A 27,141-nucleotide genomic window follows, 5' to 3' on the forward strand; every position below is an offset into this window, starting at 1 on the left:
TTAGAGACTCTCTTGGACGACGACGATGCTCGCACCCGAATGATGATGTTAAAGATGAAAATTGGATATGCGCAGCTTTTGGCTCGAAACTTTGGAATTTTCTCAGGGCTTTTTTGTATAACATTAATATAACCGCGCGCGCGAGTTTGTCATCGAATGTATATGCGCGTGCAATTGGCGTCGTTCCAAAAATTTGCAACTTTTCTTATATTATACATAACCGAACGATATGCATTATGCGTGTGCTAATGCAAAAAAGAAATTAGAAAAAAAAGAATAATCGAACAATCGGTAGAGTTTATAACGCCGCCGTGCGTTCGAACGCACACTTGTTGTATTATAGACTCACACGCGTTAAAAGACACGCAGGAGAACAATGCGCGAGTTTAATTATAAAATTACACCGTTAAACGACCACCACGTGCTGCTGCTGCTGCTGCTGCTCGCGATGCGTGTAAGTGTGTTTTTGCAAAAGCTTCTCTCTGCTCGAGAGCGCAATGCCATTGTGCTTTGTTGCAGCGCGCGCAAGCGAGCCTATGTACGCGTACGAATACATACATGTAAGCGCGATTTTCTTCTTTTAATAGAACACATCGAGACATTCTGCAATTATGATTGCACGTATGTATTGTACAGAGAGGATCGACGCACACGCGTTGTACATAGAGCTTTATGCGATCAATTAAGCTTTTACGGACGCAAACTTTCGACTCGCGTCGCGCGTCGCAGTAAAAACAGAATAAGTAGAAAAAAAATTGAAGAAAGAAAAATATATGCTTACGCCTGTAAAATTTATTAATATAAGTCAATCAAGCGTTGTATGTGTCTGCGACGAGCAAACCCGAGTTTCCGCTTTGCGTGGCTATAATGTATGCGGAATCAGCTGCAAGCGCGGGTGCAAATTCGAATTAAAAATAAAATAAAAAGAACAGAATGATAATCGTGCGTGTGTGTATGCGTTTGCGATTTGATCCAAACTGTTCTTTCGTTTATGGATCTTTCTCTCTCTCTTTTTTTTCTTCTCGCTCTACCTCGTATATATAAACTCTATTTTATTGCCCACGACAGCCCACGTGGTGTTGTGCTGCATATATAAATCCGTCAACGCACACACGCGCACTAACTAACACACTGTATATATTGCTAACGGGGGCGTATAGAACAGAGCGAGCGAGAGAGAGAGGGACCCACTCGCAGCGCATCATTGTAATGAGGATGCCGCTGATTATCCAATTCGTAAATTCTCGCTTATACGTATATGGTGTGTGTATACGCACTACAACACAGCAGCCGCAGCAGTGCGTTCTAAGTCAAGATTCGCGTCCAGAGCGTGCGTTCTCCTTTTTTTTTTTTATTTTGCCTTTGCTTTGGCTTACGTGCCGCACGCTGATGCTTCTTTATTCGGATGTACACAGCAGCAGCAACTCGGACGAACTCATAAGACGTAATCTCTCTCGCGAAGTTGCTTAATTGGTCGAAAAGATAATTCGGAAGTCGTCGGTTGACGACGGAGAGATTTTTTTTTCGCTTATTCGGGGCTTCTATACAGCCGAACGCCCGCGCACGCGCGCACAACACGCGCTCAGCATGATGAGCGACAATTGGGGTAATTTTTTTCTCTCGTTCTAAGGTAATATGTGCTGTACAATACACTGCGCGTGCGGCCGATTAACAACAAAATTTTGGTCCAGTTCGTTATTTTCCGTTTTCTGTATTTAATTTAGACTTTAATTATGGGAAAATGAGAGCAGCTAATACGACTGCTTCACGCGAAAGGATCAATCATGCTACGAAATCATTATGGGAATCAAGAGCTCGTTATGAGCTTTGATATGCATACACAGAAATGATCCATTGGATTTTCGCCTCGTAATGGCGCTCAGTGGTAGCGACGTCATGCCGTTCGTATAATATTTTCAAACGATTTTGATATATACTTTATTGTATGGACGTGGCCAAATTCGAGCTCTTTAAATCATATTTTCTATAATTATCGAATTGCCATTTTCAAGCCAAGTGGTACGTGTCTATGTGTGTGGCGTGGCGCGTTTCCGCAAACGCAAGTGAATCGCGGAAATATTACGACGTGATTAAATTCGCGAGCTTCGTTTCTTTTCCTTTTTTCGTTTGTTTCGCATATGCATAGTCACACACAAACACACATGTGTGTATCATCACACGTACGCATACGTATCGCATCGATACGACGACGTTCAATGAACTTTATATGTACGCAGGCCCGACTCGCAATCATCATCAATTCTAATATATATTTTTTTCTTTATATGACTCTTGCACGCTACCCGTATTATATTCGTAGCTCCGAAATTGAATCGTGGCAATAGACAATTTATAAGTACGGATGCAAAATTCGTTCTCCTATATACCATATATATATCGAGCTTTAATTGCCGGTTTTTGAGCGACGTAAAATATACGTACACACACGCCATTGTGAAACTTTATCTCGTCGCGCGCTCTTGAACTATAATCTGCTGCTGGGGGATTTTTTCGCGAGAGTATAAAACGATTAAAGGCCGCTACGCGCCATGCCTTGTAATCCGAGTGTCGAAAAGTAGCCGTTGCTGCTGCCATATACGTTATACGTACGTATATTTATATTATATGTAAGAGAAAAAACAAACAAACAAATGTGTGCATCGTGGCCGCTCTCAGTATGTCTCCACGTAGTGAGCCTCGGTAAAACGATCATCGCCCGTGCCCGCACCGACTTGGTGTGGTCGGGCGCAAAAATTTCATGAAAAGCTAGTGGCCGCAGAATATATATTATATTATAGTATACTTGTGTGTATCTCTTTTGCATCATTATTCCAACGACGCAGAGAGGAAGTGTCGCTGCTGCTGCAACTCGCACAGGAAGCACGATATCGAGTGTGTGGTGCGAAGCGTGTATAAGTCAACGCAACGACGACGACGAAAGGGCGCGAGTATATAACCGTTTTATACACACGATATGACAAAAATATAACGAATAAAACGAAAAACTCGAGAGCGAAAAATAAAATGAGACTTACCGAGCGAGCTTTCGGGATCGGAGAGATCCGAGAGGGACGGCACTTTGCGCATGGCGAAGGAGCCGTTCATGCGTCCGGTGTAGCTTGGCACCACGCAGCCCTCCTCCTCGGCATCCGAGGGCAACTCTTGCTTCATGTATTTGGCCACCTCGGTCATGTCTCCAGCGGCGTAACCCAAATGGCCAAGAGAGAAATGTACATTCCGCTGCAAGAAGAGGAAAGAAAGAAAAATGTGATTAATTCACTGCTTTTGTACAATTTGTTAGTTCATTAATACATATTTTAAGGGACGATAGTTATTTATAGATCTTTTACCATATTTGACAATAATATAGAAATATTGTTCTCTTGACCACTTTCCTCAATCATCTTTACAACAACAGTGATACACATTGTATATAGGTTCACACGCAATGTTATGGTTCCCTCTCTCAGCTGAGCGAGACGAGCCCATCGGGCAATAACACGCCAATACAATAAATTATATTTTCTTTACACATAAATTTTAGATTTTGGTGAGGAGAAAAAAACATCTACGTAATTTTATTTATTTTTTTGCATAAATCTAGGCAAAAATTCGTGGGAGAAAGCAGGACGTCATGTAAGGCACGCGTGTGTATATGTGTTATACCTCTTTCTACAATCAGGTAAATGATGCGCATGCTAATGACAAATTGATCTTTTTTTGCGGTCAATTCTTTCTAGGAATTACTCTTTTTTTGCCTGGCGCCGCGAGTTCTCAATGTCGTCTCTTCGATGAAAAATATATTGCTCGAGAAATATGTCGCCGCGATTGGGTCAGCCTCGGGGGCTCCTCCTCGCATCGACAGATAGACATGTCATAATTAGGAAATAATTTCAGCAGCAACACTTTGACAATATTATTATTTCAGTTGTTGCGTGTATAATATACAAACATTATCGCCTCCCGTGCAGATGAAATTCCGCATATTTCCGGAATCAGGCGGATATCGAAATTTATCGGAGCAAAAAAAATTTTTATTCCCCTCCCCTTTATGAATTGGATTTCAGATTTTTTCTCTCCTTTTTTTATACGGTTTGAGGTTTGTATAACGCCCATATGTACTAGAACGAGATGACGACGCGCGCATATAATCGTAATCGGACCTCGCGCAACCGCGCATGGCTACGATAGCTGCAGCAGCATTTGCCGACCGTGCTAACGTACACGTATTTCATTCATGAAATTCTGTCTGCGTTACGCTTTTACGAAATCGTTCAGTAAACCGAATCTCAAACATCATCGCGAGGGAATAACGTATACTGCACTGTATTCACGTTATTCCCGGCACACAAAGACGGAGAAAATTAGCCAGACGCGGCGTACATACGCTACACCGAGAGACGTGTATTATAATATACATTCACGCTCTCCGGTATACACAAGGACCTGTAGAAAGGGCGTGAGGAGGAGGGAAAAAAAGGCACAAGAGCAGCGGCAACCTCGACCACAAGGCAAATAAAAAATAAAGAATCTAGCGGAAAAAAGGCAGAGAGAGAGAGAAAGAGAGAGAGTTTACAGTGGAGAAGTAAAGAAGAAGAAGAAGGCAAGTAAGACGGAGACGAAGAAACTGGAGAAACGCAAAAAAGGGGATGTGTATAAGATGCACTCGGACACATACAGCACGTACACATAAGGCAGAGGAGGCCCAAGACAAAGAGTCTGGGTGAAAAAGTGGAGTAAAGGAAGAAAACGAGAGAGAGAGGCAAGGAGGAGGAGGAGGAGGTGGAGGAAGAGAACGGCGAGAGATGTAAGGCTTCGCACATTTTAAAACCGACAAAGAGCAAGCCTATATACATGTGATTTGTGTGTGTACACAAGAAGCGTAGTACATACACGTACACGTATATACATATACAGCACATGTTCGGGCTGCGAATGAGCCCATGAATAATTTTTTCAACGGATTCATCGGTGTTTGCTTTGCGTTAGCTCCGCGCGCGACACGACTTTTGCGCACCGAGCCGCGCGGCTTACAATACAATACATTACATACATATTTATAATACGTTAATAAGGTAATGAGAAAATTAATAGAATTTTTTTTGTCATATAGTTGGACTTCGAGGACGACGACGACGACGTCGAAGTAGATGATGATGATGAAGACGGTCTTCAAGGCTAAAAGAGATCGAAAGTAATTCCGAAATTTCGCATTTTACGATTTTCTCGCGCACCTCGAATTGCAATTTCATTCAAGCTTTACTCGTAGAGTGCAGCTTATCGACCTCGCGTGCTGTGTGTGCGACATGCAACGGGCAGTGAGCTCGTTCGCTCGCGCCCACGTCAATCAGCGCTTCAACCTTCGATTACCAACCGACCTCTAACGATCCTTCCTCTCTCTCTTTATCTTTAAATGCGGGGGGAGCCCTTCGAAATTCAACGCAACGCAATGCGAGCACCATGTGCATAATGCGCGGCACGTAACCAGCAGCAAAAATAAAACAAGTCAAAAGTAAATTACAAATACATCTCGCGGAGTTGGTACACGCACGAATTACAGAGGAGGGGCGAAGAGAGAGAGAGAGAGAGAAGCGAATCCATGAATGAAACGCGAACCTGTATACACGGCTACCTACGAGCGTGTATGTAACGTACATTTACCGCGTATATCCTACGTAACACACACAAGTGCAACGGCTAAAATGTGCAGGGAAACGCCAGGCGGAGGGAAACGGACCGCTGACCACTTGACCTTCCTCTCTCGGAGCTGCATGCAGTGTACGTATATGTGTGTGTGTGGCTAAAGCAAAGACTCGTTAAGTAGCTGTCTGTGTGTATGTGTGGGGCTTTCATGAATGAAACGCGCGTAAAAGAGAGATAGAGAAACTTTACTCTCGTGGGCTCGCTGCTGCTGCACAGAAAGTGACGTAACCTATTCAGACTGGCTCTCGCTACGGAATTGGAGCGGTCAGCCGAGCCGTGTTGTTGCGGTCGTTTTATGTATACTTTGCGGCGTGGGAGAATATTTACTAAAATGTCATCGATTTGGCAGGTTTTTTTTTCAATACATATAAATTGATACGCATCCATGGGAATTCATCATTTTTTACGTTGGTACTTTCTGCGGTATACGCGTACGAAGCCCTACGCGACACGCGAATATATCGTTGTAATCTCACGGTAATCACGTTGTTGTGAAAAAAAATGAAAAACAAAAATTGAAGAGTCACGTGAGAGATGAAGAATAAGAAGCGACCGAGGCAAAGGTTTTACAATACCAAAATTGCGTTACATCTTCGCGTGAAAATCATCTCTTGCAATAATTGCGTATACAACGATTAAATATTATCGTTATTATATTATGAGAAAGAAAAAGATACTCGTTGCGAAACTACGTGCAAATATTATTGTCGAATTTTCAGTCGTGCGCGATGTATCGCTCTTGTTCGTTCGTTCGCCTTTTGCACAGAGAGTGAAATCTTCTTCTTTTTTTTTCTTCAAATTCCACATAAATACGAAGTGTACTTTTCTCTCGTCTCCCGCGCGTTCTCTGTTCTTTGCCGCCCCGCAAGTGCAAAGGCAGAAGGCCAAAATAACGCGCGGGAAAATAGAATAAGTTTCTCGAAAAGCCCAACGGTAGGGGAACTATCCGCGCGAAGAAGAAAAGAAAAACGGGAGAGAGAGAAAAGATCAAGGACCAATTGGACGAAGCACACTTAAATTAGAATCTTGACGCTCTCGGCACTCTACAAACGAGAGAGGTCAGCGAGCGCGTAGAAATCAAGCTAATATCATCACGGTGCTTTACGCACTCATCGAACATTGCGCAACAAAAGTTTCGCGCATCCGAGTCTCTAAGGATATTCCTTTTTTTCTCATACGGAACAAATTAATTCTACGGAGATGACTTCCTCTATCTCTCTTTCATGTACCTTTAAACGCCCGCGTACATAGCCAAGCATTTGTAATCGTCTTTGTAAGAATAGTTTTCGTGCGTGTGTGAGATAAAAATGAAAAGTAAAAAATCACGCTTTAATGGGATGCTTGTAATATATGGTCGCTTGTATATACCTGTACACAAGTACACGATGCTCTAAAGTCGTGAGTGTTCATCATCATCACCTGTTGCGTACTATATCTGCGTATATTTAATAAGTTTTTCCACTTTTGACCAAGAGCTGCTGCTGCTGGCCGAAGAAGAGAACGAACAAAAAAATGAGCCTCGAGCTCGGTGGTCCACCGTTACGAACTCATATACTGTTCTCACAATAATGTACGTACACGCACACACGAGCGCGCGTGAACAACAAAAAACAAAAATCTTCGCGTTTCACTGTGTATGGATGAGAAAAAAAATCAAGACGTTTTCTCTCGTAAAGCAGCAGCAGCGAGATGACACATTGCCAAGATAATAAAAACTGTCCGAGTCGAAGAAAGGTGCGTTGTTGTCTTCGTACGCATGGCGCGTACCATGCAACAGCAGCAGTTTTTTTCTATTCAATATCTTATATCGATGCAAAATGAACTTTGGGTAGTATAAAAAAAAAAGAAGTAAAGAAAGAAGAGTTGGTTATTTAAAGCGCGCAGACACACTGGCTCGCGCTCCGAAGCGATCGATGGGTTATAATACAAAAAAGAAGCGCGCGATGCAACCGATCGTTGTCATAATATAAGCTCGTAAGTATGTATACTCGTTGCTTAAGTGCTCGCGCGCCACACGCTTTATTATTATATAATTGTTTTGGCCAGCCGTCGAATTGTTATTAACATTGTGTATTGTGGCGCGAGCGTGCACGAGATTGGCAAATCGAGGTGTTTTATGTTTTGGAATTTCAAGTTCACATTCGAGACGCGCGTCGCACATGGTGCTGTGCGGGTCGGGCCATAGCAACTGGGAAAGGCCATCGAACTTGCGAACTATTTGACAATTCGCATTTTATAATACACCTACAACTCCGATTTTCGACGCCCAGTTAATACGTGTGTGTTAAGCCGTCGCGCCGTTCGTAGAATATCATTTTTTGACATTGCCTTGACCCTCGCCCTCTCCTCTCTTGCGCGAGCTCTAGTGTGAGAGCTCTCAAGCCTCGCTAAGCTAGTCACGTGAGCGAGAGAGAAACAGAGCTAAATTAAGAAACACCGATCAAATCCGCCTTCTTCGATCGCGAGCGAGCGCCACGAAGCAAAAAAGCAAAAAAGCGACGCGGCGATAGCAAAACCCACGCCTCGTTTGTTGCAAGATCGATTTCTTTTTCAGCTATTAACTGCGCCGTGAAAAATAAAAATCATACATGCAACGTTCGTATATTGTAACGTGTATATGAGCGTTCGCGGGCGCGCGAGAACGAGAGTGAGTGAGAGAGAAAATAAAAGGCCCCCCTCAAACGCGGTCGATAAATATGCAAGGAGCGATGCAGAGAGTAGAGCTACGTCTATAGCTATAGTCATATACGTGCTTCGGTGCAGCGTCGTGATACACACGCGCGCCGGGTCAGATGTGGCATAAATTTTCGCCGTGTACGCGGTCCGAAATAGAATTATCCGCGGCGTACAGAGAGAGCCAGAAGGGGCGAACAAGAAGAAGAAAACGTATTTCGTAGAAATATGTACGCTATGTTGATCTGCGAGCGCGCGAGTCAATGGTTCATTCATGCTATGCTAGAGATCGTGCAGCGGTTTAACCGAGTTCGCCTCCCGCGGTAAATGCATTATCGCACATTTTATCGACTTTTTGTCGTGTACGCTGCTGCTCGTTTTCTTTTCGTTTTTGACTGATGTATTAGTAGGTGAGAGAAGAGTCTCGCATTGTCAGTTTTAAAGGTGTGCAGCAGCAGTGTGACTCTGATGACGATGACGTTGCGATTATTCTACCAGATTGTCATCTGAGTCATATACCCCCGCTGCGAGATTTTTTTAATAATCTATTTGTTAAGAAATATCGTGTAATTTCGTTAGCCTCACTATAACGTAATAATAAAGTCGATTCCTCTCGCTCTGTATCACTGGGAGCGACGCGATTTAATGAAAACGTCGCGCGCGCTTTTATTCGTTTCTTTAATTATGCACGAAGACGGAGAGAGTCATACATCGAGTTTTTTATTTCAAAAATTTTGTGTATCACGAAACGAGATTAATGTGCATTTCCGCTGCAAAGTAGTCGAGCTGCAGCTAGCCCCGAAAGGGCCAAGCGCGTTTATTTTTAAAACAAAATATCGAATTCTCGCGATCACAGGCACTTTTTCTTCTTCGTCTTGTTGGCTGTATAGAAAATAAAAGTGTAACCTAATGAAGTATGCGCGCATGCGGAGCAGCGCAGGTAACCGTAAACCAAGAGAGCAATAACATTGGTCGCGATGCGCGCTGCGATATTGACATTGTTTAGGAATGACGTTGGCCGTGCAAAAGGGGGTGACGAGTTGAAAAGATAATGTATATTTTTAACGATATTACATACAGCTGTCAATTCTTATCAGGTGACTATGAATTGAGTGAGGGACAGAAGTCTGAGCTTTTGCTCCGAAAGATGTAACACAAAATTGTCAAAATCTTTTTGACGTTCGTACTTCGTGAGTCAGTCTAGCGCAGATAAGATTTGGCTAGAAAATCCACAAAATCTTTCCACAATAACAGAGTAGGGCAATCGGTTATTTTATCGTTTATGTGTAGATGAAGTATCACTCAAGAGATGACGCAGTGTATCTATTCACAACTGTAAAAATATTTTGAACAAAAAGTCAAGCTCTCGTCCAATGCCATCGACGATTAACTCCTCCGTTGACCGAATATCCATAGATAAAATCAATTTTTAACAGCCATACTACGCCGTATAGTATAAGAATCGCTCTAGTTGGTTGCCCTCGTGCACTCAAAAATAATTTCGCGTAAAGAAGGGCTCCACTCCTTTTTGGTAAATCTTTGATAAAAACGTATGTGAGCTAGAGCGCGCAGGCATGACAAATGATTCAGAGATTTATCTAAATCCTAATTTAAGATTCTACCCTTTCTCATTCGTGCGCGATGCGGTGGCGTACATACGGTTGAAAAAGTCAGCCTTGTACCGTCAGCTAGGCACAGCATTAAGTGCGCAGAGCTGTGGAACGAAACGAAGCAAAAGGTAAAAAAAAAGAAGAAAAAAATAGAAAGAAGATGAGATAAACCAAATCTGCTAAAGTCTGCTGCTGCCGCATGTGTAGAGCGAGCTGAGCTTTGAATAATAAAACAGTCGAGCAGCTCTCTCTCTCTGTCTCTCTCGGGCGCAGTTTGAGAGTGCGAGAGAGAAGGCAAACCAAAGGATCATCGCTGAAATATTCAATTAGTATCCATGCACGTAAATATAAATTCGAATGCGAGCGAGATACAGAGAGAGAGAGAGAGAGAGAGAGTCCAGGATTATATAGTGTAGTATAACTTGGAGCTGCTCGAGTTCATGTAATATGTAAAGTATGACGATTCAAGCTCTCGAGCATCTATCCTCCTCCCTCCTCTTTCGCGTGCGGCACACATTTTATCCATAAAAGATAATTTTAAACTTAGCCGCTGCGCGCGCGCACGCGATAGGTATATGATATATCCATCTACGCTTTATATATCTATACAAGTATACGAGAAAATCTGCATGACGAATTCATACCATTCACTCGCTGGGGCCATCGTCTGCCGAGGCGTTTATATACACGTTAGCTCTCGACGTGAAAATTACTTCAATTTGACATTTATAATGCACGTATATCGTGCGCAAGTTCGCTCGTTTCATTCACAGCTCTCGACTACTCTTTCTCTCTCGAACTCGAGCGAGTGGATAAATAAAATAATGCGAATGAACGGCGAAGCGATAATTTTAGAAAAATCGTTCTCTCGAAAATTGCGTCACACGCAGATAATACTTGTACGGACAACAGAGAGAAGCTTTCGCGGGCTTAACTCAGCTTGCGGAGACGCGTCGAAAACAATCCGCGAATAACGTTACAATTATTACTTTCTCGTCGACAGAGTTATTTGTCGGACGCGCACGTTAGAATGCACGTATACGACATTTGTGTACGATACGAGCTTGCGACGACGATTACGCGTTTATAAATGTGTATTATGTGTACGAGTGTATGCTGTGTAGTACGATGCAGTCATCGCGTTGCAAAACAACAAGCCGCAACGTTTTCATTATACGACGATCGGAGCTGATCACGATCAAGATCGTGTGCATTGACTGTGCCTCTGCAGCACATATCGCACACACATACGTCACACACGTCTCGTTATCACAGAGAGAGAAACCCGCTGCGTATATTATATTATAGCGATCGCGCGATCGCCCGAGTACGTACGAGACGAGAGCATTTCAATGTATATAAGTCGCATTAGAGATATAACATGTGTATGTGCAGTTCGTACTGCAGAGAGAGGTAGGCGTGGGAGGGGGAGAGCAAAGGCAGCAGCAGCAGTACAGCGTATAAATACTCGATTATTCAATTATTTAGCACTTGATATGGCCCGTTGCAAGAGCGACCGGCCGACCGTAATTGAATGCTTTCGCGTCTGCTGCTACTGCCGCCGCTGCAGTATATGTGTGAGTGAGAATTTAAACTGCCTCTCTCGGCCGCAGTTACGAGATCATCGTCTGCGTCAAAATACATATTATATATAATATTTTAAATTTGTAATATGATGATGATGATGATGATGATGGTGTACCTTCAACGGACGATGGTCAATTGGATATCCCTTGTGCGCACCAGGAGCCACCTGTGATGCTTCGTAAAAGTTGTGTTCTTCTTCCGCGTAGTCATACAATGATTCCATATCCATGTTATGAACCTGCAACGAGAAAAGGAGAAAAGAGAAACCGTAAGATTTGATGTTTTGTTTTCATTCAGTCAGAGATTTAAAGGTCCATTATTTTTTAATTTGTATACTAATACTACTACTAGTACGTGTATAACGTAGTCTTTCAGTTTGACGATTTTGTGAATGACGTATGTCACTCCTCGAAAAATCAACCCCCGCCCAAAGGCATTAGAAAGAAGCGTACTCGAATGTAGAGCAGCACACAAACAATATAATGACCGAGGCCGCCTCTCCTCGCGCGCACATTATATATAGACCAGTAATGCGTATATAAATGGGCCCTAGCTCATAATGTGTATAGGAATAGTAGCCCCGTTGAATGAGCTATTTTCTCACGTTGAGAGATCTCTCCCTACGCAGCAGCACATGTATATATCTGCGCCAGCGCGCGCTAAGATCCCGCATATCCCACACATAGAGCCGCGACGGCGGCATGTAACCCTCGATGTATACCTGCTCCCGTTGCGAGCTGCTCCCACACTGCACATGCTGGGCATTTGCGTACTACGTATAGCATCATGGCCCTCGAGAATTACCGCAGATTATCTTCGCGCCGAGGAAAAACAAAACCCTTGCCTCGCGCGAGCCCTGTTCTCCTCCGCGACGCGCGGCATATTCTCAAGCCGCAAATGCACTTTCTTGCTCTTTTTTTTTTTTAATAAACGAAGGGCCCTGAATGTTACGATATATACTCTACATAAGCTTTGGACATGCTGCTGTAGTATATGTATAGCAAGGCAAGAGTCTATCGAAGAAGTTGGGCCCCGCCGAGTTGGATCGCGCGAAGACTCTGGCTTTCTCTCGCGCCAGCACACGAGGATCGAATTTCGATGCGCTGCGCGGCGCACAACTTCGACGCGACGACGACGACGACAGATGGTACGTGCGTTGCTGCTGTTTCTGCGCTGCAACGTGTGTGCACAAGTGTCTAGCTCATGTGCTGGGACCGTGTGTATATATTTAAACCTGCTAAAACATCCAAGGACGTCTCTCACTCTCTCACTCTCTCGAGTGCATGCAACAGCAGCAGCAGAAGCTTTTTCAGGCGCGGAACTTTTCATCTTATAATGTTATATCGTCTGGGTGGCTAATATACTCTCTAGAGCGCGTTTCCGGACGGCGCGGGCGCGCAACTGTAATACTTGACGCATCGGTGCACGACGGTGCAGCACACGTCTGAGTTTTTCGGACGACTTGACTGATTTTTTTCAAACGTCGCGGTGGTCCTCTCCGTATAATAATATGCGCGCGTAAATCATTGGTGCGATCGGCTGTGTATTTAGGAAATTGATGCTAATTGAGCGGTACATGTCGTATTACACGAGTGTAACCCCGAAAATTACGAAAGTGTAATGTACTACTGGTTAATAAAAATTCCAGCGTATGTAAAGCGCGGGTGATATCTCTCGGACAAGAGCTGCGAGTGATGTGCGCGTAATTGCGCAACGAGGACATTTGAAGCTCGCTTACTTTCTATATGTTACAACTTTTTTATTTTGACTCACGTATACGCGAGAATAAAATTTCCCAAAAGTTCTTAATGTTCAAAGGTCGGAGTGAGTGCGTAAAAGAAAAAAAAAAGAAAGATAAAAGAAAGATTAATTAATAACTTCTCGGGCTGGGTCGGTAATGCACAATAGAGAGTGTAAATATATAATAAATTAGCATCTGAAAAGCAGCATTGTATGAGCTTGGGTCGCCCCAAGTAAAAAAAAGTCCTGCGAGCGCTCAAAAGGCCCCCGCGCGAAACGAGCGAGCGAGCGAGCGAGACAGCGCAATGATCATCGCAATAACGAGGGAATTCGATCCTCGCACGGCATAGCAGGTAGTACATATGAAGTAAGGCCCTTCTCTCATCGTGCGACACATACAGCGAAGCCATATTACACTGGTATATAATAATATAAAACTCAAAGTCACTTCCTTCATTATGTACATCGAAGAATCGTGTAAAAATCGTGAGAGAACGAGCCCTACTATATACACAAGTGAGCCGGCCCATGGCCATCGTAGAGTCTGTGTGACATTTATACGATCCGCGCAGATATATATAGAGAGTTTTGCGAGCTTTACACAGAAAATGGACCGAAAAATGAACTCCAAAGCCTAGGGGGTAGGGATTTGCTCGACGCGATATAATAGCCGAGGCGTGTGTACCATATATTCTTCGAGAGAGACCTGTGCGCCTTGTACATACATGTGGTATTAGCGCGCACTTGACCCTCTTAACTTTGGCAAATATACTAGTCTCGTTGTGTATCCCAAAAAGAAATCAAGACCCAAAAAAGTGGAGAAAAAAAATGTCTAAAAAAATGAAAAAAAGAGGAACGTTCTTTTCTCCATCGTCTCGGGTTTATATTTATTTTTCTTTAAAGCCACGTCTATGCGCCTCCGAGAATATTAAAGAATACACAGAGCGCAGAGTATCATAGAGTTTTCATTGTACGCGGCAAATGACGCTCGAGCTCGTTGATATTACATTATATTTAAAGAACACAGTCGTCGTCTTGGCTCCGTGTGGGGTTACAGCAACATGAACGCATCCTAGGGTTGTTTGTCTCTTATACGAAAACTTGTACAGTATGTGCCGGCGATCGTGCCTGCGCCCATCAAACTCGAAGCGTTCGAAGAATCGCTAATGAAAATATTGTCGATTAAAAGCGTATTAGAACGCGGATCGTTAAAGAGGGGGCCGATCCAGCCGACTACCACTACCACCTGCAAAGTATAATAAAGAACGATTCGTCCTGTTTATAGAACAGAGAGTGCTATCGATAATCACTCGATTCTTCCTTGTGTTACGTTACTTCCGAAAAGTTGACCACAGCGTTAACGTTTGGAGATGATCGTTTCCGCAACAGTAGCAGTAGCATTAGGAGCAGCAGCAGATGAATAAAAAGTTTTATAAGGCTCGATTTTATTTTTAGATCGACGCGATCGTGCGCGCGCGCGCGCGGGGGCGAGACCAAAAAAATGTGTATGCTTGCGTTTATACACACGACATATTAGATGAATAAATACGCGGTTAGAATACTCCGTAACGATCGCATTGGTGCGCGATATATGCACAACAGCAGTAGCAGCACATGCGATGCCGCGTATATTATACATCGCGCAGCATCTCAATACAACAGGCTCGGAAGAAACTTCTCCTTGCTTTTTAAGGCTCCACATGTGGTGCGCTCGTCGTCGTCGTCGCGCTTTATATTCGCTCGCACGTTTGCGCGTATGTGTTTGTAAGGCATAAAAGATCTTTCTCTCTCTCACTCTCTCTTTCGACTTGGCAGTAGCTCTACAAAATTAGCATCACCCTCCCCGTATACGATGGCTTCTTGGTGCGTAGCAGCAGCAGCGAGTGCAACACTATACAACAGTTTGGAGTTATAGAGGAAAATTGCGTAGGATATTTTTAGCAATTCTATAAGAGCCCGAGAGAGAGGTATAGTGTGGCATTATATATGTGCTTGAGAGTACACAAGAGGGAAAAATATATATATAACTCGAGTTTGTACGAATATAATGAGCGATGGCGAGTTTTGGGTAAAATAAAAGAGCAACGCCGAGCCACGAAGAAAACACACTACTACTACTACAACTAAGCTCGCGAGAGAAAGAGACAGAGAGAAAAAGAGAGAAAGATTCAGGTGAATTGACGCAGCTCGGCCATTTATATAAATCTCAGTTCGCCGCGCGGCACATTCTTGGAAAGTCTCTTACTGGCCTTTTCGCTATTGTAAATAACCGTAAGGAACTCCAGCAATACGTGAATGTGCTCCGTGCGCGTGTATGGATATACGAAAACGAGCCACGCGATCGTTTATGAATGAAATCGTATACTCGCATAATGTACGCGCGCGCACCGATTGCGAGAGATTTTGGCAGAAATTTTTTTTCCTCTCTTTTTTTTTGCTGCTTTTGCTCGATTGCCTTGGCTATATAGCAGATATTTATTCATGATAATTAGGCTAGACTCTCGATTTTAATAAATGAAGTCCACTTTAATCGACTACTCGAGTTTGATTTTTATTAATGCCATTCAACAAAATACACACACACGATATACCCATTGACACACACAGGCTCGCGCGCCGGATCCACCAGAATAATTAATCGACGCCGTGTGTATCTAAAAGACACATCGAGCGAGATTCATTTTTCATGTTCCAATGGTGTATGTATAATAAAGTTTGTAAATAATGGATCGATTTCGATTGCCGGGGGTTTGACGAGTTGCGTCGATTTAGCGCCCCGCGCTAAATTAAATCGCAATTGATCAATTGCACCTCGAGGCGAGATCATCGCGTTTTAAAAAATGAATCGAGCGTGTTAAGAGAGCATGGTAGTACGAGGAGGTAAAAAGAAGAATAAAAAACATCTCGATCTCGCGCGCGCGCGCTGACAGTTTTCTCAAAACCGAATCTCGTCGCCTGCTCATAATACATCATTGTTCGCGATCAACTGCGTGCATCTTGCCCATACGTGTATAGCAAGTATTATCTATCCAATCCATCTTTGCTTTTGCTTTTTTTTTCATCATCGTCGCATCGCGTATATAACCAAGCTCGAAGTGTTCCGCGTGCTGTTGTTGCTGCTCATTGATTACCTCATCGAGCATAGAGACGCGACGAAGGAGTTGGAGATGCTCGATCGAGTCCCCCGAAAAATACAATACCCTTTAACGTTCGAGAGATCTCTCGCTTCACCGATCACGCATCGGCTCAAAAGGGCTGCTGCTATAACCTCCTCGAGTTGCATCTTCTCTCTTGGCTGTCGCGGGGGCGAAAGGGGATATATAACGACAGTTTAAACGAAGACGAAACAGCTCCTTCACACGCTGCCACGCTACCCCATAGCAGCAGCCAGTGCATATTATATTGCTCGAAGTGCTAGAGAAGCAGCAAACGCGAAGAAGATGACGAAGATCGACGAAACTCGGGTGAATGTTTTTTATCCGATCGCTCGCGCGTCTTGGCGAACTAGTGAAATCGACGCTGCTACTACATGCTACTACTGTCGCACCCGCATATGGCGCGGACAGTATCTCTTTGCCTATACTACTATATGTAACGCACCAACAACGTATACTAAAGCATGAAAATTGAGCTTTGAGATTGAGAAAATATGCATGGAACAAAATATATCCAAAAGTGCGTATCATCGTTGTTGTTGTTGTTGTTGTTGTTGTTGTTATTGTTATTATTATTATTTTTATTAAAGGCCCCAAGAGAAGAGAATTCTCGATAACGGTACATTTAAAAATCAAATTTTCTCTCTCGTAATACGGGTGCATTACAAAGTAAACTCGGCGCGACTGCTCTGTGCATCCCTTTCGACCTTCCTCCCAATAATTATCTTCAATATGCCGAAGTGAAAGTATATTAGTACGAAGTTCGCGTCGAAAAAGTCACACGATAGCGACAGCACATTGTACGGTAGCCATCGTCTTCTTCTTCGGTCGTCGCCACTGCCACCGCCAACGTCTCTACTATCGCAATAAAGCGTACTAATGTATTTTTTTAAATATAAACATACATCGATGAGTATCTGTTACAAGAGCATTTGTACACATATTACAGACGTGTTTTACTTTTCTCCGGAGCAAACGTAAAATAGAGTTAACGACAGAAGATGTTACTGTTGCAACAGAGAAAAAGAGTAAGAGAGAGAGAGAGAGAGAGATTCGGAGTCTGCTCCGAGTTCGATTCTTCCATGTTTAGGCTTGCGCGGCCGTTACGTACAGACGACGGCAAAGAAAGAGAGAAAGAGAGAGAAAAAACTTGCACGGAGAGAGGAAGCATCAGCAGCAGCACAAGCTAAAACAGAAGAAGAAGGCAAAGACGACGACGAAGAAGACGCGCGAAGCTCACAGCTCGCATCACGCGATGTTGCCGCGCTTATATACTATAATATAATAGCGAGTTGGGAGAAAGGGTTTGCGCAGTAGTAGTGTTTGTGCTCTGCAACAACAGAAATTCTCGCGGCTACTGAATCACGACGCGCATTGCATTTAAGCTGCAGGTTTCTCTACCACACTACTGTACATATAGCAGGCTCGCATAGAAAAAAACTCAAGGTCTCTTTTTCAAGATAACGGGGTTGAGATTTCACGACCTTGGCCTAACCCGACCCGCACAAACCAGCTAGTAGAGAGAGGGAGAGATAAGAAAATTATTTTTGTATCGGGAAAAAAGGATATCTTATGTACCCGTAAGAGTCGAGTGCATCCTCGATAAGGAACGAGTTATTTATTCTATATATCTCGAGTTACTAACCGATCGATTTGTGGCTTAGGCAATCATGATCGGCCGTTATGACATATATTATTATGAACCCGAGAGATGCTGCTGCTCGTTACGCACAATCGCTCCTCCGACTTGCGCAACATTTATATTACAGCCTTTTTAATTAGTCTCTCTTACGAATCGACTCTCATTTTTTGCGTATCTTTGCGAATGAAAAATTTTTGCGCTTTATTTTTATTTTTATTGGCGAACTTAAACGAAACGAATTCAATAAAAATCAAACGATCCGCGTCGCGCATCAAATAAACCGTCAATTAGAAACAATTCGATCAATCGCTCGCATTAATATGGACATCAATCGCCCGTTTGTATTTTATACGAACACACACACACACATACATATCGACAAGACATAGATATACCGCCGAGTGCGCCTCCGTTCATTGATCAACACTCGCGTGCAATACAGAGAAAATGCTGCGCGAGGGACTAGTCGTATCGTAAAAAATATTTTTACTTTTTTTAATTGGAAAAAAGAACGAAAATAAATTTCTTTTTCATGTGTCCGCTGCAGCAGCAACTCCGCGGGGCAGTAGTAGAGCCAACTCCTTTTTTTACGGTAAATTTCGATGATGTTTACTCTTTGGGCCGTCATCACAAAGCAGCACCCGCGCGCGACTCGTTTACGAGTGTATTAAAAGAAGACGAACCAAGAAGAAAATAATAATAAAGTTTCAATTAACAGGTTCACTCTCTTACGCTATAGTAGCATATTTAAAATTACATGCGTGTGTATGTATGTATGCATGAATCAGCGATGAATCACGGGCGTACGTAGAGTCTCGCGCGTACTCGTTCGCGCGCAAAGTTAAATAATAGCAATGTATTACATTCTCGCATCACGAAAATTGGAATATTTGATGTTCAAATGCGTGCAAGTGACTGTGTATGTGTGTGGGTGATGGGATGTCCCGTCGATGGCGGTGGGCTGTTTATTTCAAGTGGATATAGCCTTCGGTGATGTATACACACGACATCGCGAGGAGCGGCTGTTATTATTACAAGTGAATTAACGTTTATCAAAACTATAAACGATGAATTTTTGTTTTTTTTCTTCGTCGTCTTCGTCGTCGTCGTCATCATCGTATTACTTGGCCAATTTTTCGCGTGACATTGAAAAAAACAAAACAAACAATAATTAATTTAATTATTTTTTGTTTCGATCGTTTATACGCAAACACATACATTACGAGTGGAGAGTCTACCAGCTGGTGACGCGCAATTGCGTAATATTTTGCTTGTTGTATGCATACACACTTGTACAATCGCGCGAGAGAGATAAAATGTGCATCGATACCGTACAATACGGCAGAGCAGTTCGCTAAGGAGTGTCTCTAATTTTTTCTCCGATACCTTATCGAATTAGTTAGCCTCTGTGGCTGCTGCTCGGCGTACAGTAACGCGCGTCTAAATAAAAAAATTCAACGAGATAAGGGAATGAAATTGCGTTATTTTCCGCGGAATCAGCGCTACGATGCGTGATGCCGCAGCAGCAAAACCAATTGCGAATGCACACGAGACTCCACTGTATATACTTTGTTCTCGTATAAGATTTTCGTGCAACGCAATATACATATGAATTTCAAAGTACATATTGAGACTGACGAAGAAAGATTTCGGAGAATCGCGGCTCCGAATCGTGTTTCATAGATATTTTTTTTGTAAAAAACACGTGTTTTTGTCATGAAAAATAATACTAAAAAAATAAATCATCAATCAGTATCGAATTTATCGAAAAAAAATGAAGAAATTATCAGCAATATAAGGACCATAATGATACGTGTCGTACACTTACTTACGAGAGAGACACACGCAGCATCACGAAAATCGGTATCTACGAATCTATTAATAATACGCTTATACAAGTGCTTCGTGACTAAGACCCGAGCGAATATCTCGCGCGCGATCGAATTATAAGCTCGAGAGCGTTTTTTACCCGAAAACCAACATTAGATTCGTATTATACATATTATAAGCGATTCGTCATCGACTAATCTCGCGTGTAAAAAAGGTCACGCGCGCTCGACGGTACGAAAGAAAGATCGCATCGTGCCTTCTTCCATTCTTCTTTTAACTTTTTGCGGCTATATTAAAAGTGTCCGAGGGACCCCCTCGACGACGCGTCGCGAGAAAGAAGAAAAGTTCAAAAACCTAAAATATAAACAAATTTAAACCCGCGCGTGAGTGGCTGTGTGTGTGCTTTTTGCGTCGGCAAAAAGGGCAATGGAAACGAATTGCCGGCGCGCGGAGTTTATACATGTATACAAGCTAAAAGTCGCTCCGATGGTGTGTAGGAGGAAAAAGGAGAAAAGATATTGGCGCAAGACTTTCTCAACGGGTTTTATACATATTATACGTATGTGTGCAAGTGTACATGTATACGGTTTGGAAATCATGTATTATACACACGCGCGCGCGGCGAGCTAGGGTACGGCTTATTAGAAACATTTATTTCGAAAAATTCGTGCTGATTATTCATGAGATACGGAATTTTGACACGCATCGATCGTGCCCCACTACACATAATAATAATGAACATAACATAAACTGACGTTGATAAATGAAGCGAGCGAAAAAATTTAACAATCGCCAAGCTCGCGAAGTGTATAGAGAGATAGGACAGCAAATAGCGAAAAAAACGAGGAAGAAAAAGAAGAGGAGAGAATCAATGCCACGGAGAGATATATCTACACGAGCTGCTATTCGATAAGCGCAGGAGGTAAAAAGTTAATACGGTTTCGCGCGCGAGTATGTACAGCACCCGATGCACAGCCGCATATTATATTGCGAAATAATGAAAACTGGCAAGTCTAAAAATGTTATTTTTGCCTCTCTCCTATCTCTCTCGCTCTGTTCGAGTGCAGCGCAGTGCGGCTAGCCCAGCGCTCAGCAGTCAGAGTTGTCAGGATCGGCAATTCTCTCTCGTAAAGCCAGAGCTGTGCTCTCCGCTGTGTGTAGTGCTCGGTCGGTCGTTTGGTCTCCCACTCGGAGTAGAGCCTGCAGAGCAGCAACAGTGCGGGGCCGTTTCTCTCCTTCGATACAAAATACTCCACCTACGGACTCTACTGTGCTCTGTGTTCTGTTTTTGCACTGCGCGGCTGCCGCGGCGAGCTCTCGGCCACATGTTCTTTCTCTCTCGTACACATACACAGAACACATACACACACAGCTGCGTTGGTAGCTATATATATTTTTGCGCGATTCATTCAACTCTCATTCATGCTCTCTCTCCCTCTTTTTGAAACCTCCTCCTACTCCTCCTCTTCTGGCTCTCTCACTGTGCTTTCAGTATGTATGCGAGTGTGTATGCACGCGTCTAGCTGTGTCTGCGTGCGAGAACTGCACCGTTTCAGCTCTGTGTATATCAAACCGAATACTCTTTTCTGTACCATCTCTCGCGCGGTCTCGCTCGGCCTTTTATTCGCCAGCTTCCTTTTATAGCCCTATACACCCATTATCGCGTAATATTATTCAAATCAAAAAGGTGAACTTGCCTGTCGCACGCATTCACACACGCATTCACAGGCATACACAGCGGAGCAACTATAAATGCACTACCACTGCATAGCTCGCAATCACCGCTGTATGCAGAGCAGCAAGAGCAATTACTGCCAATGTTGTAGGCGAGGGACGAGTTTTTATCAGCCCAGATAAATGTAAGCGCGCGCGCGCTCGCGACAAAATAAAAGAATGGAGAAAAAAAAACACGAGCTCCGATAAGAGGACTGCGCGCGGCCGTTGTTGTATATTATATGCATGCGCACGCGATGTGCACTGTGCACAGCGTAGAAGAAGATTATCGAACGGCGTAATATTAGGAGATGGCATTCGTAGAAAATGAACGAATATGTGCATTTATATGGATCATCTCGCTGTCAATGTGTATAACAAAGATCCGCGCCACCGCCGATCAGAAACGTCATAATATTATTATGCGAGAGAGAAGAAAGGGCGATTTTTTCCACAAAAAGAAGAAAAAGAAAATTAATGACTAGATACGGTTTTGTACCGATTTCTGGCGGCAGCGAAAATTTCCTTTTGCCGTGCAGTAGCAGCAGCAGCGCAGGGCACAAAACCGATCTCACTCTCTATGCTATATATTCGCCGACTCTCGACGCAGAGCTCGGAAGCGTGTCTTTTTCAAGGTTATAATATAACGCGCCTCGCTGTGCTTTCTCGATTCCTCTTCTCTCTGCTCTTCTTTTGCGCTCGTCCGCTCCGTGTTCTCTTCTCTCTTTCTCATTCATAGCACTTATAAAACAGCGAGACAGAAAGCGCGCAACAAACATATACACAACACAGCACACGCACACATAAACACATACACGAGAAAAGAGCGTAGGAGAGAGAGGCTCGCAGTACGGAGTTGAAAAAAAAAAGAGGAAAGAAAAAGAAATGTGGTCTGTGTGCCGCTATCGCGCGAATATAAGTATACGTGCGTAAAAAATAGCCAATGTATTGTAATATACCTTCGTAACGATTATTCAAGCGAGTGGTGGAAGGGACCTCGCTGCTGAAGTTTTGATACACGTTATATGAATGTCTGCTCCTCTCTTCGCAATTTATATGTATCGCGTTTGAGAGATGTATTCACATTCGAGCTGGACAACACACAAAACTAACTGTCCGAAACAAAACTGCCAATTTCACATGAATATATGTTTTTATAATATTCCAATAGACAGATCACACTCGGGCCACGAAGCTTCACTTTTTTTATCGATTCGTTTTGAGAACCATTCACTGGTCAATCATGAAAAACAATTGAATAACAAATACAAGCACTGTATAATCGCCCTTTTTCGCAAGGTATGTATGACAACAAACAAATATTGATATCGCAGCACTGCTTCAAGCGCACTGCACTTTAACGGTTTTTAATCCGTAAAATAATCGAACGTGCACTTTTTTCAAATTATTATACCATTAGAGCATCAAAACATTGGAACGACGGGTACAATACAAATGATATGGTGCAGCGGCGCGCCGGGATGGTGAATACACACAACGCGCGTGTATGTCTCGATCTATTCGTATACAAAAACGCAGCATCAAACTGTCGACGAAACGAGACAACAACACGGCGGCACGCAGAACGTATGTTGTATGTGTGTGGTACGGTCGCGCAGACTAATCGCTCGGAACTGTCGGAGGGACCATATCGTTTTGCCCAGCGAGCCTCCGCTCTGTTGCTGCTGCCTGCTAGTTCTGCCTGCGGCTGCCAGTGCCAGCGCCATGCCTCGCGCGAACGCTTCGTTCATCTGTGTGTGTGTGTGACACAATGTGTGTGTGTATAGATGTATGCGTGTGTGTTGGCAACCGGCTTCGCAGCAGCAGCGCGAGCGAGTCTCTCTCGCTCATGAATGAAACGAAAACGTTCTCTCCCTTCTTCTACGGAATCGCGCGTCAGAGACGTTTCCTCCCTCCCGCGCCTACCCAACGGCCAGTACGCATATAGATACTACTACGTCTGCAGCAGCAGCAGTGTCGTCGTCGTGTCGGTTCGGCCGAAGCTCTTCTCCTCTCGCGCTTTTTGTCAGCAGTGCGCGGCACGCTAGCGACATCTGCAGATTTCTGCCGTTGCTGCAGGTACTGCGCTGCAGCCCGCTATGCTCCGTTTTTGGAGTCGCGATATATGAAATGAAGGAGGAGCGGGGACCTTTTTTCGGAGTCGACGCGTAGTTTAGCGTTGGAAAAATCAGCTGGGCCTTTCGGATGGCACCGCGAGTGTGTGACACCTTACTCTCTTGCTGCTGTCGCGCACAAGTGTCGGCTCGGATTCCACGAACTAAGCAGTAGAGCAGTCATTGATATATGAGTCATTTCACGTCAAGTCTCCTAGCGCGGTGCCCGAGCGGCATTATTAATCGAAATTGCTCAATTTGTAACTCGCCAGAAAAGCACCTAAATGCACCCAGAAAAAATATGTGCCATATGATTTTGATAGGAAATTTCCTCAGCTTTCCGATGGTAGGGTCAGATTTTCCGAAATTTTCACTTTTCCCCGGAAAAACTTGACATAAACTTTCAAACTCAAATATCTCAAAAACGGCATTTTTAAGATTTTTTTAAATAGTGCCAATCGAAAGCTGAGAAAATTTCCTATCGATATGCAAGTTTTCAGAGAGTACTTTTGATAATTATTCAATGAAATACAGCGACGAACGTGTAAAAACGTGACATTTCGGCCCGTGCGGCAGCTGTTCCCGCGCGCAGTACCCCGCGCGGCGCAAAATCTCACGTTTTTACACGTTCGTCGCTGTATTTCATTGAATAATTATCAAAAGTACTCTCTGAAAACTTGCATATCGATAGGAAATTTTCTCAGCTTTCGATTGGCACTATTTAAAAAAATCTTAAAAATGCCGTTTTTGAGATATTTGAGTTTGAAAGTTTATGTCAAGTTTTTCCGGGGAAAATGGAAAATTTTGGAAAATCTGACCTCATCATCGGAAAGCTGAGGAGATTTCCTATCAAAATCATATGGCACATATTTTTTCTGGGTGCATTTAGGTGCTTTTCTGGCGAGTTACAAATTGAGCAATATCGATTAATAATGCCGCACGGGCGCCGCGCTAGGAGACTTGACGTGAAATGACTCATATATATAGCCGTGCGATATGAAAATATAAAAAGTATACTGGCGCGATGAGGAATTCCAGCCCGGCTGTGATTTACACTCTATGCGGTGTTCAGCTGCAGATTTGTTTACTAATCGTTATCGACTCCTACGTAAAATATATCGCACTGTTACTAATTATCCCGCGGTGCATTATTTGCTAATGCCACATGTAGCCCCACGCCATGGCTTTTTAATATTGCGTGGGCGGGAAACTCGTCTGTATAGACATGCGACAGTGTAGCGCGTGTAGCGATTCAAAAGGAGCCCCCAATGTTTTTCTCACGCAACGATCTCGTCTGATTTACGAAAATATGACTTTCTCGCGCTGTATACATACATGCATGTAATACGATGACACTCGATACGCGCGCGAGCTCCAGCACAGAGATCGATTTTTTATTTCATTCTTTTTCTTCATTTTGTAAATTTTCTCTCTTTCGCGCTGACTCGAGCACTCGAATGAATCGGAGCCGATGTGCGCGTATAATAATAATCGAGCCGCATGTGCCCGCTCGATATTCCCATGATTCCCATGAGATCGGTATAAAAGCGATAAATTGCCTACCCAATAAACTCATCTACCGCAAACCACAGCACAGCACTCGTGCGTGTGTGTCATATGTATTCGTATATAATAAATATTATATGCACGGCGAGACTCTGGGCTACCTCAAGAATCGTGTAAATGACCAATTATACAAGCTGCTGTGTCCAACAACGCGTCGTATTATATATAGCTGCCCTCGAGCTGTGTGTACATACTCTGCGCTCTGTGTGTCGTTGCTGTTACACACACGTCCACTGCTTATCAATTGACAGCTCTCGTCAATATGCGCGAAACGCAGTACAGCTTCCACGCGAGGCAGTATACCTTATACACAGCTCGTTCGAGATGGTGAAGAGAGAATGAATATAAAGAGAGGAAAAAAAAAGAATACGAACGACGAAACGAAAGAGCCAAATAATGTATACACAATTGCGTGACGGCAACGACGACGACGACAAGGCATGAAGCGCGCACCACGTATATTATCACGGCCACGCATGCACACGACGAGTCCTAAGAGAGTTGCAAGTTGCGCATACGAGATGAGGCTTTAGCGCGTGTGCTGAAACGCATCGGAGAACCGAGAGATGGACTGCGGCTGATGGCTTAGCGACAAAAGGGCTTGTGACTTGCGAGAGAGTGAGTGAGTCGCTGCTACTGCTGCTGCTGCTGCTGGTTTGACGCACACGCGAGAGAGAAAACAGTCAGTGCTGTATATGGCAAAAGAAAATAACAAAATCATTTTTTTCTCTTCTTTATTTTTTTCTTGTACGCACGAGGTGGTAAATTTCGACGCGTCGATGGAATATTGATGATTCAACGACGAGGTGCAGTGGTAGTAGCTGTGTACGTTTTTCGACTTGGCGGATATAAATAAATATACGCAGGGGCAGGAAGTTACACGATTATGCGAGTTGAATGTTATCGCGCTCGCAGCTCGCCTCCCGTATATATAAACCCCGCACACAAGTGCACAAGTGAAAACTTGATGGATTTTGGACAAATCGGAAAACAGCCGCACTCACTTGGGTGAATCTCATTAAATCATCGCGCGGCACTTGAGTCTGACAACAAGTGTCTGCCGTGTATAATATCTGCTGCAATCGCTATACTAAGATCGTATTGCGATTGGCGCCCTGAATTGTCCTCCCCCCACGTAATATATTCGAGCTTTTGTACATTGGCTCATTTGCCTCGCAGACGCGATGGACGTGCATTAGTTTCGTGATTTATTTGCTCCAGAGCTACGTGCGACGACTTGTCTCATACGCACATGTGCAAAGTCGATGCGACCAAAATGCACATGGGATCTTGTATTGGTAGCAAGTTGCGCTCGAGGGAATGTGTGAGATGAGAGCTCGGCATTGATAATATTCACACAACACTTTTGTAATTCTCGAATTACTCGATCATCGGTTCAGTTTTTTGCTCGATCGACTTTGTGGTTCAGATCTAAAGTTATGCTAGAGTAAGAGTTATATGGTAAAAAAGTTTATCGTCTGTTACTATTTGCTCTAAAAATAGTGTAATACTCGAAAAAAAATTTGCTGAGATCAACTTGGTGCACTGACATTGTTAGTTTTAGAAGTCCGAAAAATCCCTCGAAAAAATCTTCGCAATATAAATTTTAAACTGGATCAAATATTATAATAATATATAAGCAGATAATTCGGTAACTTAATGGTAAACAATATGATTGTAAACTATTTTGACATAGTTCCTCGAACCGCTGATCATGTTTATATGGTGAAAACTAATTACTTTGAATGTTGTCTTTCCGATGAAAACAATTTCATACCAAAATATAAGTTTTACTCGTTCAATTTTCT

The 27,141-nt window shown here is 43.4% G+C and overlaps 1 protein-coding gene across 2 annotated transcripts in view; it reads right to left on the reverse strand.

Annotated features, from left to right (window-relative positions):
- The window catches only part of LOC106660222 (protein C-ets-2), a 91,528-nt gene extending 68,260 nt beyond the window's left edge, over positions 1-23,268 (reverse strand). Inside the window, exons 1-3 of one of the 2 annotated variants that reach the window (XM_014383145.2) lie at positions 22,613-23,268; positions 11,689-11,811; positions 3,036-3,240 (exon numbers count right to left, since the gene is read on the reverse strand). In XM_014383145.2, the coding sequence (XP_014238631.1) occupies positions 3,036-3,240; positions 11,689-11,802 (319 nt within the window). In that variant the 5' untranslated portion in view covers positions 11,803-11,811; positions 22,613-23,268. Of the gene's footprint in view, positions 1-3,035; positions 3,241-3,350; positions 3,435-11,688; positions 11,812-22,612 lie in introns of those variants that run through there. The other variant, XM_023461010.1, reaches the window with a different exon arrangement.
- Between the last annotated feature and the right edge of the window lie 3,873 nt (positions 23,269-27,141).

Source organism: Trichogramma pretiosum, unplaced genomic scaffold, assembly GCF_000599845.2.
Source record: "Trichogramma pretiosum strain Unisexual culture from Peru unplaced genomic scaffold, Tpre_2.0 scaffold18, whole genome shotgun sequence".
In the NCBI taxonomy this organism is placed as follows: domain Eukaryota; kingdom Metazoa; phylum Arthropoda; class Insecta; order Hymenoptera; family Trichogrammatidae; genus Trichogramma; species Trichogramma pretiosum.